The sequence below is a fragment of the Trachurus trachurus genome, assembly GCF_905171665.1.
Source record: "Trachurus trachurus genome assembly, chromosome: 17".
Taxonomy (NCBI): Eukaryota; Metazoa; Chordata; class Actinopteri; order Carangiformes; family Carangidae; genus Trachurus; species Trachurus trachurus.
In genome coordinates, this window is record NC_139900.1 from 10,522,459 (window position 1) to 10,538,699 (window position 16,241).

Sequence of the window (16,241 nt, forward strand, 5' to 3'; positions counted from 1 at the left end):
CAACATTTTCTAGGCTCACGTTGTTCATTTCATTGAGAAACAGTGAATTTGTTCGTTTACACAGGAACCCTTTAAATTCCTTTCACCTATTGGACATAGCTGAGACTTGTGTTTGATTGATTGATTGTTTGTATGGTGGTTCTCTACAGTTTCTAGGTAATGTGAACACTGTAGGTGTGCGGTCTGGCACAATGAAACAATAGAAAACCGATGTCATCCATTTGAGAATTATTTTTAGCCTTTGAAAGGCTGTTGTTGGTTTTATGTCTAAACAGGAAATGTATGTCATGAGTTAATTCCACAAAGAGTATATGAATATAAAGTGACTGTTAGGATAAAACATAACAAACATGACTAATAAGTATTAAACAATGAAAGAACGGCTGTGTCCAGGTCAGACGAGGGTTCAGCTGCAGGTAGATAAAGTGTTAAAACTGTATCCTGAAACTTATTTTCCACCAGTTCTGCTTCATTTTAGTTTTGATAATCCATTTAAATTCAGCTATGTCTTGTTTGTGATTATTGCCTGGAGTGGTTGTGATGTGAAACGTTCGTATGGAGGAGCTGGTGGAGACAGTGTGTATGGTGGTATTTCTGTACGAGTCCCTGGTGAACACTTTCGACACACTTGGCTTGAAACCCTCGATGCTTCAACGAGGTTTCATCAACCCATCGCTAATGGCCTACGCGGTCTCCAGAGCTCAACCCAGCTGAACACTGTTAGGATGATGTGTTGGACTGCGCTCCTCCGAACACCCACATAATATAAGAGAACATGGTTTTGTTGTTCATCTAGTTTTCAGAGAATCTACGACAATGGAATCAACGAAGCTGCTCCAAAGGCGAAAGGTGGAACAGTTGCTTACGTTTACATTCAGTCAAAAACACATCTCATCCTTTCCAGCTTTGTGTTTTGCTTCCAATGGGCCCTTTGGAGGAGGTTTAACCGGGTTTGAAAGGCATTAACTTGCTTAGAGTACGCCTCGACTTCCCCTCAGACTGTGCACCCGGTGATCTACAGCCTGTTAGAGATGATCAAACGGTTTCCGCTGCTCACGACAGGTTTCCCTTACTCATGCATACCAGAGAGGAGGAAATGTGGCATGGCTGGATGAATGGAGGATGTGTCTGTAGCACGGAGACTCCGAGGACCAGCTGATCAGCCTGTGGTTATCCTGACAAATGCAATTAATTTATACTTATTAGGTAGCGTATATAGTTTGAGGTGTTGTATTCAGAGATATAATGAGCAGAGATGAGAGAAGTTGAAGTTTCTGATCAACTTGTCTCCAGATGCATGCAGGCTTACTAAAAGTATAAGTTTGGCTTTTTCATAATAGAGTCTGTGGAGATTGAGGAGTCAGCCCCTAGTGGCCATTTAAAGAACTGCAGTTTGTAGCATGGTGCTTAACTTTTTAACTTTTTTGAACTCCTAGGTTGCGGCTTCTTGAACTTTTTTACCTGTGATCTGACTGCTGGTATAGCTGGAATAATGAATAAACGAAACAATTATCTGATTGACAGATAATTGACGACCAACATCTGTAATTCATATTCAAGGAATGATTTTAGTCATTTTTAGAATCAAATAGGCCAAACATTTTGCAGTTTGAGTCTCTTCAAAGTGTTTTTTTTTTTTTTAATATGTGACAGAAAATTGAAAATATTTAACTTTTGGGTCGGTTGTTCCAATGCACAGGTAAATTAAGGCTCTACTGGAGATCATTTATAGATTCAGAACAGCAGAAGCACCTGTGAATACAATGCACCTCAATGCTAAAACATACCATTGAACTAACAGCTCTGTGACAGTGAACATACGGTGGCCTTCAGGTGCCATACAAACTGTGGAGGGAGATATGAGGGGTTTATTTTAAGCAAATAAAAACACAACAACTCTTAGTTTCAGGAGATTATACGCTATAATGCAGAAATAATTATGAACACTGCTAATAGATCCTCCTAACTCCTTCTCACTGGTCCTTAAAATAGCTTTCACAAAAAAAAAAGATGTATAAAAAATGGTTCCCACAGAGAAAACTCTGAGCATTAAATCTTTTCATGTGTCTGGAAAACCTTTCTTGTGCAGACTATCTGTTAAATATGATGGAGAATAAACTCAAGATGACACAATGAATGCAACATAAGAAACACATGTTATTCTTTGAAAACTTCAAGACACACGTCCAAGATAAAGACAAAACCAGAGCGCGTTAGGTAAAAAACAGAGGCTGTGATGTTTCTCCATTAACCGTCACAACTGCGGCTCGTACGGCTTCACCGCTCCATCACTTGTCATGAGTCATCAAAACACGTCTGTCCCATGATGACCTTCGGGATCACTGCCAGATTCCCGTCTCGGAGCCTGAGTAACTCTCCCCAGCGACCCCGGCGCCTGTCATCGACCTGGGACTCCAATTAATAATTCATTCAGAAATTTTCACTCAGGCACACGCTTCCTGCTTAAGTGAATTAGTTCATTAAAATGACATAATCAGCTGCCGGCTTGTAAATATATTACTGCAGGGAAAACGCCCGGCGCTAACAGATTAATACGATTGAATCAACACAAACACACACACACACACACACAAAAAAAGTCATTAGTCACACTTGAGCTGTGTGAATAACGTCATGTCATTTTCATAAAGCGCTCAGGCCAAAACATGTAAATTAAGTCACTGCATGGTGCTGCAATGGAAAATGAATATCTCACATGAATGCGGTCAGTGTTTGTTAATGAATTCAGCCTTATTTACCAGCTCGTAATGTCAGGACTCATATTAGACAGGTGCTACTCAGGCTGTAAACACCAGCAGCTCCCTATAAGCGTTTTTTAAATTCACCGTGGTAGAGCCATCACTCATAATTTATGGCACTGAGATGACGTTCATGTGTAGATATAAAGAGTAAATCAGGGGATACTCTGTGTTTTTCTTCCTGTCAACAAAATCCAAGTCCAGAAAGACCAAAAAAAAAAAAAAAAAATCAACAGTGACCCCAGTAACAGAGCTGCATTGTTGTCCAGAAACTATTAAATACAAATCAGTGACCTACATCCTCCCAAGAAATAAATTAAAATAAGAAAGCATGACGGCATCAGTCGTTTCAGCGAGAGCCCAGAAATTACAAATATTTATATTCAAGTGACAAAGCTGTCTGGTGGCGGCAGGAGCTATGACTCTTGTCCCCTGGCGAAGGAGGATGAAAGGTGACGTTACCATAGAGACACAGAGTCTGAAGAGGAGGAGGAGGAGGAGGAGGTTTGGACGAATGGATGGGTCAGTAGCCTACAACATCAGACTTAAACTTTGTGTCCTGTTTGTCCACTTTTTTTTTTTTTTTTTTTTTTAAAGCATGACCACGGCTGTAACCAAGTGTTCATTACTGTAACCATGACATCGAAGCTCCGCAACCTTAACAAACTAGTAATTTCAACCTAAACCAAGATCTTTCCCCAAACCGAGCCAAGTCGTTTCTCTGTCTAAACCGAAAGCAGACCTAAACCGCAGACTTGTCACATCATAAAACTTCAACAGTGATTTATAACAGCTTTAATTCACTTCAATTTTATTTATATAGTGCTAAATCATAACATCCATTATCTCTGGGCACTTCGCTGGGCAGTTTTGTGGTGGGGATCGTACAATATTATAGAGAAACACAACAGTTCCCACCATCGGCAGCAGCAGCAGCGACAGTGAAACCAACGCAGCCAAACTGGAAATGGTGGCGGCCTAGTGGGGAAAACGTCAGATCAGAAAACACCTCAGTGCGTCATTCTGCTGCAGAGGCTTTTAATTTGAAGGCGCAGATCTGTATTCATCCACGGTGGAAAATAGTCCCTCCTGCTTATTAACTCAGCCTTATAATCAAATACATACATACATTGTGTAGATGTACATCTTTATTGGGAATCAATGGTTGCAACTGGCTGCACATCAATGGTTTGGATGTTTTCATGGTGATTTATCGACTTTACTGTAAATATAGACCATCGCCGGCCTTTTCCTTTAAAGGGATAGTTCACCCAAAATTCAAATTTCACTCATTATCTACTCACCCTCGTGTCGACTAAGGGCTGGGAGAATTTTCAGAGTCCTCCGTGCCTTGTCGGAGTAACAGGGGGCTCCGCGCAGCAGTATTTGTCCATATAATGGTTGTGAATGGTGCTCACTTTTCTTCGTAACAAAAAGACACACCAAAAAACATCCAAATACCTGCTCGTCTGTAATGTCCCTCTTGTATTGAAGCCCCGACATGAGAAATTGTTCCACCGACACAGGAAGAGCAGTGAACTGAGACACTGGGAGCTTCCACTACAAACAAGCTTAAAATATAGACTTATTAAATTTTTTTCAGAACAATTTCTCATGTCAGGGCTTCAATACAAGAGGGACATTACAGATGAGCTGTGTGGAGGTATTTGGATGTTTTTTGGTGTTTTTGGACGAAGAAAAGTGAGCACCATTCACAACCATTATATGGAGAAATACTGCTGCGCGGAAATTTCAATTTTGGGTGGACTATCCCCTTAACTCAAGAACTTATATAATCACATTCAGAGCATACATTGTGTAGATTTACATCTTTATTGGGAATCAAACAGACGGACCAACACATCAATGGTTTGGATGTTTTTATGGTGATTTATCGACTTTACTGTAAATATAGACCATCGCCGGCCTTTTCCTTTAAGTCGGTGTTGCACTGTATGAAGGAGGAAAAACACTCAAAAATAAGAGGATTAACATGGGAAACGCCACAGAGGAGATCAATCACAGCAGGGAATAACAAACTAGATCTAAAATTGCAGGATATCCTTACACAGAGTGGAGGTTGTTGTACGGCCTCATTGTGTTTAAAGGATTAGTCTTCATTCTCTCATCACATGTAAAAAAAAAAAAAAAAAACTCAGACAAAGCAATGCAAATCTCCGCCAAGGCCAGTGTCAAACAACATAAACCAGACTTCAGAGCAAAAACAAAACTTTAAATTCACATTAAACGATCTGGATAAGGACCCAAAAACGTCCGTGGTTCCTTTTTCTGCCTGGCTCGGATACACTGGCTCCCTGCACCGAGCTCGCCGTGAGAATGTGATCCTGCCGACGAACAAACAAGACACGGGTGAAAACACGACCTCCTTGGTGGAGCTAATAAAGGAAATGTAATACTTTACAATAGGAACTTTAAGTAGTCGCACTATACATCCATCATGCCGCGGAAATAAAGAACATAAACTATAATCAGAGTCGTGCTCAGGTTTCTACTCTGTCAAAGCTTTAACAAATCTGTTTCTATTTCAGACCCATATGCAATTTCATTTGTTTGATTTGTTAAAAATAGCTCTTTAACTACAGTAGCGCTGTGGTACATGACTTCAAGATTGAATATCCATCTGTTTTTTCCTCTTAATACAACATCCTGTGACCCCTGAATTTTTTAACTTTTTGCTTTTTGTGCCGAAGCGATTTTTAATTAATCACCCCGGTGTAGTGTTTTTTTATTCTTGTATATATTTATTAAAGTAAATGAGGTGTCTGACGTTTACTGACTCATTAGTGAGACCCAATAAAAACCCTGGAATGAATATTAGGCACAAACACTGTTTCCACATTTCCCTGCAGATCAGTTTATAAAAGGATGAAACAGACGTTTTCTTTTAGTTTTTTTAGTGTAAAACTGGGTCAGATTTAAAGACTTATTTTTGAAGCTGTGTCCAGAATCTGAGATTAATCTTTTAATCACTTAGATTTTGAGTCAGATTTGTTCTTTTTATCAGCAGAAGACCATCGTCCAGTTCACAGCTGAAAGAAATATGAGATGAATCCACACAGATTATGTTGAATGTGCTGCGTAAAGTGAAATCTCAAGGCAGTTTAAACCTGCTCCGACTGCCCGTTGGTGCTGCAGAGGGTTTGTAACCAGCGTTGAGAAATATTCCCCATTTAACCTCCTTGTCAGATTTGACAAGGAGGTTAAGTTGAAATGTTTAGGATTGTTGATTGGATGTGACAGAGTTTCTGTAAAAGTTACAAAGAGCTGGTTTCTGGCCTGCAGAGTGTTTAGCCTGCTCACTCGCCTGGCTTCGGTCCAACAGCAACGTTTTCACCAGAACCTACCACAGTGTCAGCGTACAGTATGTGCGTATATATATACTGTATATATGTACGTGTGTGTGTGTGTTACCTGAAGTTTATGATTCAATAACCTGAACTGTGTGATTTTAAATTGTGATAAATTGCCTCCTTAGTCGCTATTTCTGTTGGCTCGGACTTCAGCATCACTCATGCGCGTTGTTGTGAAATGAAATAAAATGAAATAATGTCACAGGCCAACACGGCCTCACGATGCAGAGGGGATTTGTCTCTGATTTGTGTGGGAGGATAAAAGTCCTGATGTTTTAATACCTCCTGCTCGCCAGAGGTAAAGGAGGACGTCTGTGCAGCGTCAGAGAGAGAGGAGAGAGAGAACATATAGCTGCACGTTGTTGTACGTTTGTTTGATCACATGGAAATTTCTCAAAGTTGGTATTTTTGGTACCAATTCCCTCTTCCTGTTTCCTTGGACGGTGTTTCCCTGGACAGACAGTAAACACAAACAGAGCATTAAGGACTGAGAGGAGCTTTAGGAGACTTTGTCTAAATGCTGAATCCTCGTTTTAGCTCAGCAGGAGCAGCTCTGTGCACCGATGTCGACCCCCCCCCCCCCCCCCCCCCCCCCCCCCCGGTTATAAAGTAGCAGCGCCATGGCTCTGCAAAGTTCGATCTTTGTCCGACCATATCTGTAACTTTCCAAAGAATGTGGGCTTTTTTTTTTTTTATTACTATCTGTGGCATTTTTCATATGAACAACGGAGTGAAACCCAACGAACGGCTTCTCAAGAATCAGAAAATGAGTGTTATCCTTCTCTTTTTCGCTCCAGTGGCTGTTTGAATCAGATATAAACATGTTTGATTTCCTATTTTCTGAGTATAACTTGGCTCCTAAACAATGACCAAAAAAAAAAAAAAAAAAAAAACCTGGAAGTTTCTCCACAAAGGATTTCTGGAGCTCGGCCAGAGTGACCATCAGGTTCTCGGTCACCTCTTTTACCAAGACCTCTCTCTCTCTCTCTCTCTCTCTCTCTCTTTATTATTGCTCAATTTGACCAGAGAGACGTTTCTAGGAAGAGTCCTCGCTGTTCCAGACAAAGTATCATGGAGGCCTCGGTGCTCTTGGGAACTTTAAGTACAGCAGAAATGTTTTGTGCCTCGATATATAACTCCCCGTCACCTCCTGGGTCTGATATCCACTGTCAGCTGTGTGAGATCATATACACGGTGTGTGCCTTTTCCAAATCAGCTCCTAACATCTGAGCTGCGTTTTAAATGCCATAGGATTTAGCTTGATTGTAGATCGATGAGAGATTATTTTGATGGTAACTTGAGGCTGCAGCCTGACAAAATGTGAAGAAAGAGAAGGCCAGGGGTCTGAAGACTTTCTGAACGCACTGTGCACACACACAGAAGACATGGGGAGAATGCACTGCAAAAACTCAAAATCTTACCAATAATATTTGTCTTATTTCTAGTCAAAATGTCATTTCTAGTCAAAACAAATCTCATCATACTTAAAATAAGACTCATCAAATTAAAAAAGTAGCTTGTTTTTAGACACTTTTTACTTCTTTCAAGCATATTTTCACTTGAAATCATTATTTTAAGTGAAAATCAGTTTGAAACAAATGAAAATTATCTATAAAGAAGCTCATTTTAGGCGATGAGTCTTATTTTAAGTGGAAAGAGATTAGTTTTGACCAGAAATGAAACATTTTGACTAGAAATAAGACAAATATTCTTGGAAAGATTTTGAGTTTTTGCAGTGTGGTTTTAAAAACATACCATACTTTGCAGCCACATATTTATCAAACAAGTCTCTCAAATGAGTTCTCTACTCCTGATGTGAACTGTTTCGTCAAAAGCAAATGAATCACAAGTTCACGTTTTGATCCAGCGCTCTGTTACGTTTTTTCCCGCATCTCAGTTTGAGGGCTGCTCCAAAGCGTTCTCCCGCCTGGAGAACCTGAAGATCCACCTGAGGAGCCACACCGGAGAGAAACCATACATCTGCCAGCACCCGGGCTGCCTCAAGGCCTTCAGCAACTCCAGCGACCGAGCCAAACACCAGCGCACACATCTGGACACGGTGAGCGGGCGACAACACACTCATGACCATCCATACTGTATTATGTGTGTATATACAGCTCTGTAAAAAATAAAGAGACCACTACTCCAAAATGTTGTTCATAAATCTGCTGCGATTAGAAATTGGGATTATTCCACCAATGTTGATTTCTAAAAAGTAGTGTTGTGTTGTTTTAAAATGAATATGAACTTGTTTTCTTTGCATTATACAAGGTCTGAAAACACCAGATTTCTTTTTGTTATTTTGACCTGTTGCCATTTTCTGCAAATACTGAATGCTCTAAATGACAATATTTTTTATTTCCAATTTGGGAGAAATGTTGTCAGTAGGTTATAGAATGAAACAAAAAGTGTTCATTTTACTCAAACACATAGCTATGAATAGTAAAACCAGAGGAACTGATCATTTTGAAGTGGTCTTTTGATTTTTTCCAGAGCTTGTATACGTATATATAAAACCAGTAAATAACATTCACACTTTCAACACAGCACACATAAAACCCTCAATGATCATATTTTAAGTTACAGTAGAGATTCTTCTTCCTCTTCTTCTTACAATATTGATTCTGATCCATCCCTCCCTCTCCGTCCTCCTCATATTGTCTGTTTTCCTTCGATGCCAGCTGCCTGGGTCAACAACAGAATGAGATTTAAACGCCGGTGCCAACTTCACGTCTCAAATAAAACAGGCCGCAGCATAATTCACCAGCTAATAACGTCACATGATGAGACTGATGGGAAACCTCATCATGGGATTCAGAGAAGCGGGGGGCAGAGTTTCCCATAGCGCTCACCATGGTCGTAAATTAAGGCTTCTGCTGCGAAATAAGTTATGAAATCTGCCGTTGATGGCGCCCGTGGGAGAAAAGAAATACTGGCTTCTTCCTCGAAATTCAGACTTTTTAACTCAGAGCTGCTCCCGGTTGTTCACCAGGTGCCAGACACTGTGCCAGGATCGTGGCTCTTTCCACGAAGGTACTTTAAAATATCCTGTGGAGGAGAGTCAGGAGTATTTCTACTTTATACTACTTCATGTGTCAAAGAGAAGTGGTGTGTGTTTATATACTCCATTACATTCAAATAACACCTTTAGTTGCTTTGTTGATCAGGATTTTCCTGCAAAACAAATGTGACAGATGGTTATATTACATGATACTTACATATTAAAGGGCATTTCCAGTCATAATCAATGTTTACCTCAGATATCAGGTCACCTATGATCAGTTCATTTCATACCATCCATACTCCCAACTGCAGCGTGTGGACGTTTATATTCGTTTTTGTTCAAGAATCTATTGTTTTTTCAATGTTCATTAATTCGCTTTACAAAAAATTCGCTTCATAATTAGATTAAAGCAAAATTCGGACATACCGCGGCTTCCTTTCCGGGTCAGAGAACACAACAGTAGAGGGAACTAAAATTAGTCCGGAGCCCATTAATGAACATTGAAAAAACAATAGATTCTTGAACAAAAACGAATATGAACGTCCACACGCTGCAAAATAGAGAAGAGATTGCCCCTGCACAGCTCAGATAAAACTCCACATTGGTGCAGGTGGTATCAGGAAACAAAAACCATGAAAAAAGAAAAGAAGGTTCCACCGCACACAATGGGGTACATTCAATTAATTTATTGTTAAAAACAGCAGCAACGCGTCCACACGCTGCAGTTGGGAGTACAGATGGTATGAAATGAAGTGATCATAGGTGACCTGATATCTGAGGTAAACATTGATTACAACTGGAAATGCCCTTTAAAGTACTTAAAGTCTTGTGATCAGAGGGTGAAGAAGTTCTCAGATCCTTTACTTGAATATTAGAGATTTTGAGAAGTTATTCAAAATCCCACTTCAATGTAATATTGTCAGAATTATGCACCTAAAGAATTGAATTAACTTTGATATCTGACTATTATTAAATTGGTTAATACTGATGTATCAGCAGCTGTTGTACCAGTTTAAACTACTTCATATGTAGTTTGGTCCAGTGAGGGGTCAGGTTCCTCCTCAGGACAAATTCAGCTACACAAGAAAATTAGTTTTACTTTTTCAGATACTTCTTCTTTATCATCTTTTTTTTTTTTTTTAATAATTTTGTCTGTTTGGGATCCACACAGTTTATTCCACGGAAACCATGTAAAACGTCGAGGAGAGTTGATTCTTTGGAGGAGCTTCTAGTAACAACCTCACAAAGCAGATATTGTTTCAATGAGGTGTTAAAGGTCACAAAGATTATAAAAACACTGGTTTGATGTATAATAATATGTTGTATTTTATATGCTTTCTACACATGTCTTTAATGCAAATTGTTATTTTATAAAGTAGCTGTTGATTAGTGATGCTCCGGTGTTTCAAATCTGTAAATGCTCCTATAGTTTACCTCCTCTTATAATGTAAAATTATTTAACACTGGACTTTAACTTGTAATTGTGCATTTCTACATCACACTATTGATCCTTTCACTGGCGTCTGAATGAAGCTGTAACATGAACGTTCACGTAGAGACTGAAAAACGAAAAGCCGCATATGAAATGAGCTGAAGAGAACAAAACCTCTTCCTCCTCAGTCGCCTCTCTCTTCACCCGGCTCCTGTAATGATAATAACTCCTACAGTTTGTATCAGGCTGAAAGGGAAATCGTTTCTGCTCCGCTCTCCCTCTCCCCCCTCCTCGTTCTTCATCCTCTGCCTGATATAGACTCTGAAACATTCTTGGGGATTGTGAAACTTGCATACCTGCTGTGGATTTTTCCCTTTAAACCACAGTTATTTTTACTCCTGCTGACAAGCGATGAGGACTTAGCGGTAATCCAACAAATCAGATCTCCTATTACACGGATGACATGAAGCTGTACATTGCACCGTGGCGGCGGCAGCAGCAGCAGCGTAAAGTGCAACGAGAGGAGAAAGCGAAAGATTTTCTCTCTCCCTTTTTGTGGTTTCAACGCCGGCCGATAGCGGCTTCGCCAGTTGCGTCACAAAATGAGGAATCAGACACATCTGGCGCCATCACATCTGGCCCAGTGTGAAGATTGTCTGAATGTAAGTAATTGGTGAATATAGCATAACAAGCAGCCGGGGAAAAGACTGGTGTCAGCGCAGTTCACTTTGAGTTTGACTAAATAACTTGTATTGTGTTATAAATGTTGGAGATTTGTTTCTAAACCTCATGTAGTCGTGTCTCTACAAACAATCTGCAGTTCACATAACATGAAAATCAGACTTTAGAAACAATATAAACACCAGTTTATGATTGATTTGTGTCTTTGTTTGCGTTTCAGATGTGTTTATAAGACAATAATGACTTGGTCAGTAACTAAAATCAGCAATAATGGAGCATGATGATGAATTATATCGATCAAAGTAGCAAATAAAAAAACAAATTCTCAGTCTCTATCACACACACACACACACACACACACACACACACACACACACACACACACACACACACACACACACACACACACACACACACACACACACACACACACACACACAGACATGCATACAGACATTTATCTTTGTGCGTTTTTACACAATACCTCAATCTTACGAAACGGTGTCACCACTGTACGTGGCGCTGCATTTTAAGAAAGACAGTTAGAGCTCAGCACTTCATTCAGAGTTGATCTGTTTTGATTCATGGAGCCCTGAGCTGCTCTCCCAGGGAATATTGTTCAGTTTGGAAAGAACAAAGATATGTTGCCCAATTCCTGCCAGCATGTAAAGTTAGGCACCGAGGAGGAGGAGGAGGAGGAGGAGGAGGAGGAGGAGGAGGAGGAGGAGGAGGAGGAGGAGGAGGAGGAGGATTACACGCTCTGGTGCAAGATCTATGTCTAATTGCCGAAAGTTTGAAATGTTTAGATTTCATTTAAATTCTTGACGAGAAAAGAAAAGAAAAGCACAAACAATCTGGGAAAACTGAACAGTAGAAAATAGTAGGCTACAACACAGGTGAACAGGTCACAATCTGACATCATAACTCGTAATAACTACATTAATACCAATATTAGTATGATGGTTTTGTTTGTTTGTTTGTTTGTTTGTATGTTTGTTGTTTTCCTCTGGATCAGATTTGGACTTTTGGATGTTACTCATTTGTTTTTGACCAAGTGCTGTTTTGAACTTTGCGTTTTAGAGCCATTGGTTTTAATGAGCAAAGCATTAGTCGGTTCAAAGTATTATTAAGTATTTTGTTGCTCTTACCATTATTATCAGTGTTATTATTCTTAATGCTCAGATCTTGATACTTAAATTCTGTACATGTGGTTTCATGGAAACTTAATTCACTCCACCTGGTTGAATGGTGAGTAATGGTGAAGAGGGGAAAAAATCTGTAAGGCATTAGATTCATGGAAATGGTCTCGTTAACTCATCCTAACTCACAGCTCCGATGAAATTGTGAAATACAGGGAACGCAGCCCCAGTAACAGAAAACAGCCTTTTGTTTCTATGCTTCCTTAGTTTAATGGTGTTAAAACATCTCTACTCATACCTACTGCTTCTTCTTGCATGGAATATATTCTGCTGCTGGAACAGGTGAAGATAAATCTAAACAACGTGTCCCATATGCAAATGTTATATACATATTCATATGAATTTCCACATACGACATGTGCAAACTATTAAAAATTGGGACAATATCACATTGACATTTATATATTGTGCATATAGATAAATATATGTTTATGCATGATTCTATTATAGAGATATGATACATAAATATATATACATCCCAAAGTATTGATGTTATAAACAGTAGAGTACAAGCGTGAGGTCACTTATGCAGAATGGGAGGAAAGACATGTTTAAATATAATCATTAATTTGAAAGAAACTAGCATGTTTAACATATTATCATTGTATAATTGACCTACAGTTTATAATCACAACATGCTTTATCATAAAAATCCTTCATAAATATTTCTAATACATGCACACTTTCAAAATTTACCATCATTTATAGTTTATAAACTATAAAAAACAGTCTTCACATATCCAGAGGAAGTTTATTGGTGGACAGTAACGGAGTAAATTTACTTGAGTACTGTACTTGAGTACATATCCAGAGGATTTGTACTTTACTTGAGTATTAGATTTCTCTGGTACTTATTACTCTTACTTGAATACATTTCCAAGACAAATATTTTTTACTTTTACTCGAGTTAATTTCTAGGAAGGCTGAAAAGTACTTGTTACTTTCAGGTCTGCTATTTTTTTTCTTCTAAAATCCTATTGGACACAAGCTGTGTTTGTCAAAGAAGGAAACCCTAACCCCTAAAAGCAGCACATCAGAGCAGCTGCTTTCAAAGAGTTCATTCTCAGAAACAAGAGTTAAAAGCTCCTTAAATTCATTTAGAAAAAATTATAGTAATTCATTGATGTGAAAAACAAGAAATTTACTCTTACTCTTACTTAAAGCAGAAGTGAGTGATCCGGTCGTTTTCGCTAATGCTGCGTTCCAGGCAGGCTTTTGAACTCGTGTTTTTCCGACCTGTTTTACCGGTGAAAGTCACTATAACGGCCACTCGTAACTTCCGACCGGTGAACTCGTACCAGATCGAACTGGTACCACTTCACGGTCGGAAAAATACGAGTTTCCTTGAACGCACCATAACAGTCCTCGTCGCTACGTCACCACATTCACGGCGTTCCTTGGCTGCACACACAGCCCTGCATGCCGTTCTCTCTCCTCATTGGATAAAAACTGTAGGATACGATAAATGTTTTCTCTTCGGCTCAGAGCAGAGCAGAGTGACTGACAGACCCGTGTTTCAGTCCAAACACTCTATGAAAGTGATTGCTGTCGGAAGATATAACTATTTAAGACTTATATTAACACAAATATATCACTTACTTCTGCTTTAAAGTAAATTTAAAAGCATGTACTTTTGGATACTTAAGTACCTTTAAAAGCAAGTACTTTTTTTTTCATCTTACTCAAGTAACGTGTCGACTGAGCTACTTTTACTTGTAACAGAGTACATTTTGACCAGTAGTATTACAGTAGTATACTTACTCAAGTACTGGGGTCGAGTACTCTGTCCATCTCTGTTTATACATATACTACAGTACATGTTATATATTACATTTCTATATGGGATATTGTGCCGTCTACTAACCTCTTGCATTAAGTCTGGTTTCTGATTCTGCTTGAATGAATGAATGCACTGATTTATGGCTGAGCAGGAAAAAACACATCTGATCTGAGCTGTTCTTCTTAACTCCTCTCCTCTCCTCTCTCTCTTCCTCTCCTCTCCTCTCCTCTCTCTCTTCCTCTCCTTAAGCCTGCAGACGAAAGGTAAATACACTCCACTCTCAGCCCCAGGATCACGTTAGGTAAAATGTTGACACGATCTACATCTCCGTCCAATCACTGTTTGTTCGTGCAGTTGTCACGCCAAATAGCGGCATTTACAATATTTATCCTGAATGTTCCCGCCTGTCGTACACAACACGTTACTGTACACAGCGTCGACACCTGTGACCCATCTGGACGAGCCTGCGCCAAACTTGTCCTCTTATTTGTAAACACTATTATATTTTATGTTTTGACATCATCCAGTGCGCCTGCATTAACCTCGTTGCGTGGTGAGTGTTGTGACACATGAAGATGCGCGGGTCTGTTTTTGCTAAAGAAGACATGATGAAGTCTTAAGTTGTGTGTTATTCGAACAGCGCAGAGGAGAAGGGCCACAGCCTGCACCACTTTATAAACCATAATCCTAAAACCTTTCATACACCCTTTCAAAAAATGCTATTGTTGTGTTGCATATTGTGCTGTTTTGTGGCATATTCATATTTCTTCTTGTCAGGTTTGTTTTCCCAGCAGCTAAAATGGAGCTTGACAGCAAAAAAAAATGTTGCATTGATTTGAAGCCCTTAAGATAAATGTGAGGTTTTTGGTCTCAGTCCCTCAGCGTCGAGGGAAATGACTTAACATCAGTACTGAAGTAGACAAAGCTACTGCAAAAAAGTAGGTTTTGTACTTTTCATTGCTCCTCTTGCAGAGTGCATCTGACTACTACACCTGGAGTGCAGTTCCTTTGAGCACTGGGGAAGATATTGCAGGGCACAGCATCATCGCAAAACAACACAATAAACTCCACAGACTGATGATACATGACAGAGGGATGAAAAGCCAGCGCTGCAATTTATTTTCATTTTATTTTCATTTCCTTTGTGACTCTCTCTGTCTCTCTCTCACGGCCTGTTGTTGTGGTTTCTCCGTTCACAGAAGCCGTACGCCTGTCAGATCCCGGGCTGCACCAAACGCTACACCGACCCCAGCTCGCTACGGAAACACGTCAAGGCTCATTCAGCCAAAGGCCTGCAGGAGAGAGAGGTCAAGGTACCAACAGAACAATTAGTTAGTTTGTGTTTTTTGTGTTTTTGTTTTATACGTCGGACATTTATCCGAGAGCAGGGGTACGATTACTGCTCTGACCACTGGCATCAGTGACAAGACTCTTTAATAAAACCTCCCCATGCCTCTGAGAATAGATTAGGTTAGACTCTATTAGATTAGACGTGGTGGCCCAGCAGCAACAGCAGCAGTGTGGTTTAAAAGGAGTGAATGAAATGTAGTGAAAGCAGAAAAAGACGGGGTTTTAAATAGATTATTTTATGTTTTTTTTTTTTTTTAAAGCAACTGGGGCTTCTGTTGTGCAGGAGACAGTGGTGCACAGCTGGATTTGAACCAGAGGTGTTAGGTAAATGGTCATGGTCACATCTCTCACCTCAGCTTCCTGTGCATCAGTGTTGGACCCTTTAATGACAATAGGACAATTTTGCTGCGTATATTATCACCTGTGGTATAAATTAAGGCTGTTTTAGGGACATTTCTACCAAAATTCTACATCAAAAATGGTTAAATTCAAAGATATTGATCAACCTAAATCTACAGTACATGACGTCTACCTACTTAAAAAAAAAAACTTTTACTGTCTAATAATCACAAATTTGATTGATTGATATTTTAGGTACAAATGTGTGAGTGAACATAACAACAGAAGCTGAACATTACATCATTATTATCATCTTTTACTTATTT

At 39.5% G+C, this 16,241-nt stretch overlaps 1 protein-coding gene across 1 annotated transcript in view; it reads left to right on the top strand.

Moving 5' to 3' along the window:
• glis1a (GLIS family zinc finger 1a) overlaps positions 1-16,241 on the top strand; it is a gene marked incomplete at its 5' end in the record, with an annotated part of 35,133 nt that overhangs the window by 4,061 nt on the left and 14,831 nt on the right. Inside the window, 2 exons of the mRNA XM_083991007.1 lie at positions 8,028-8,189; positions 15,426-15,539. Coding sequence (XP_083847133.1) covers positions 8,028-8,189; positions 15,426-15,539 — 276 coding nt within the window. The remainder of the gene's footprint in view (positions 1-8,027; positions 8,190-15,425; positions 15,540-16,241) is intronic.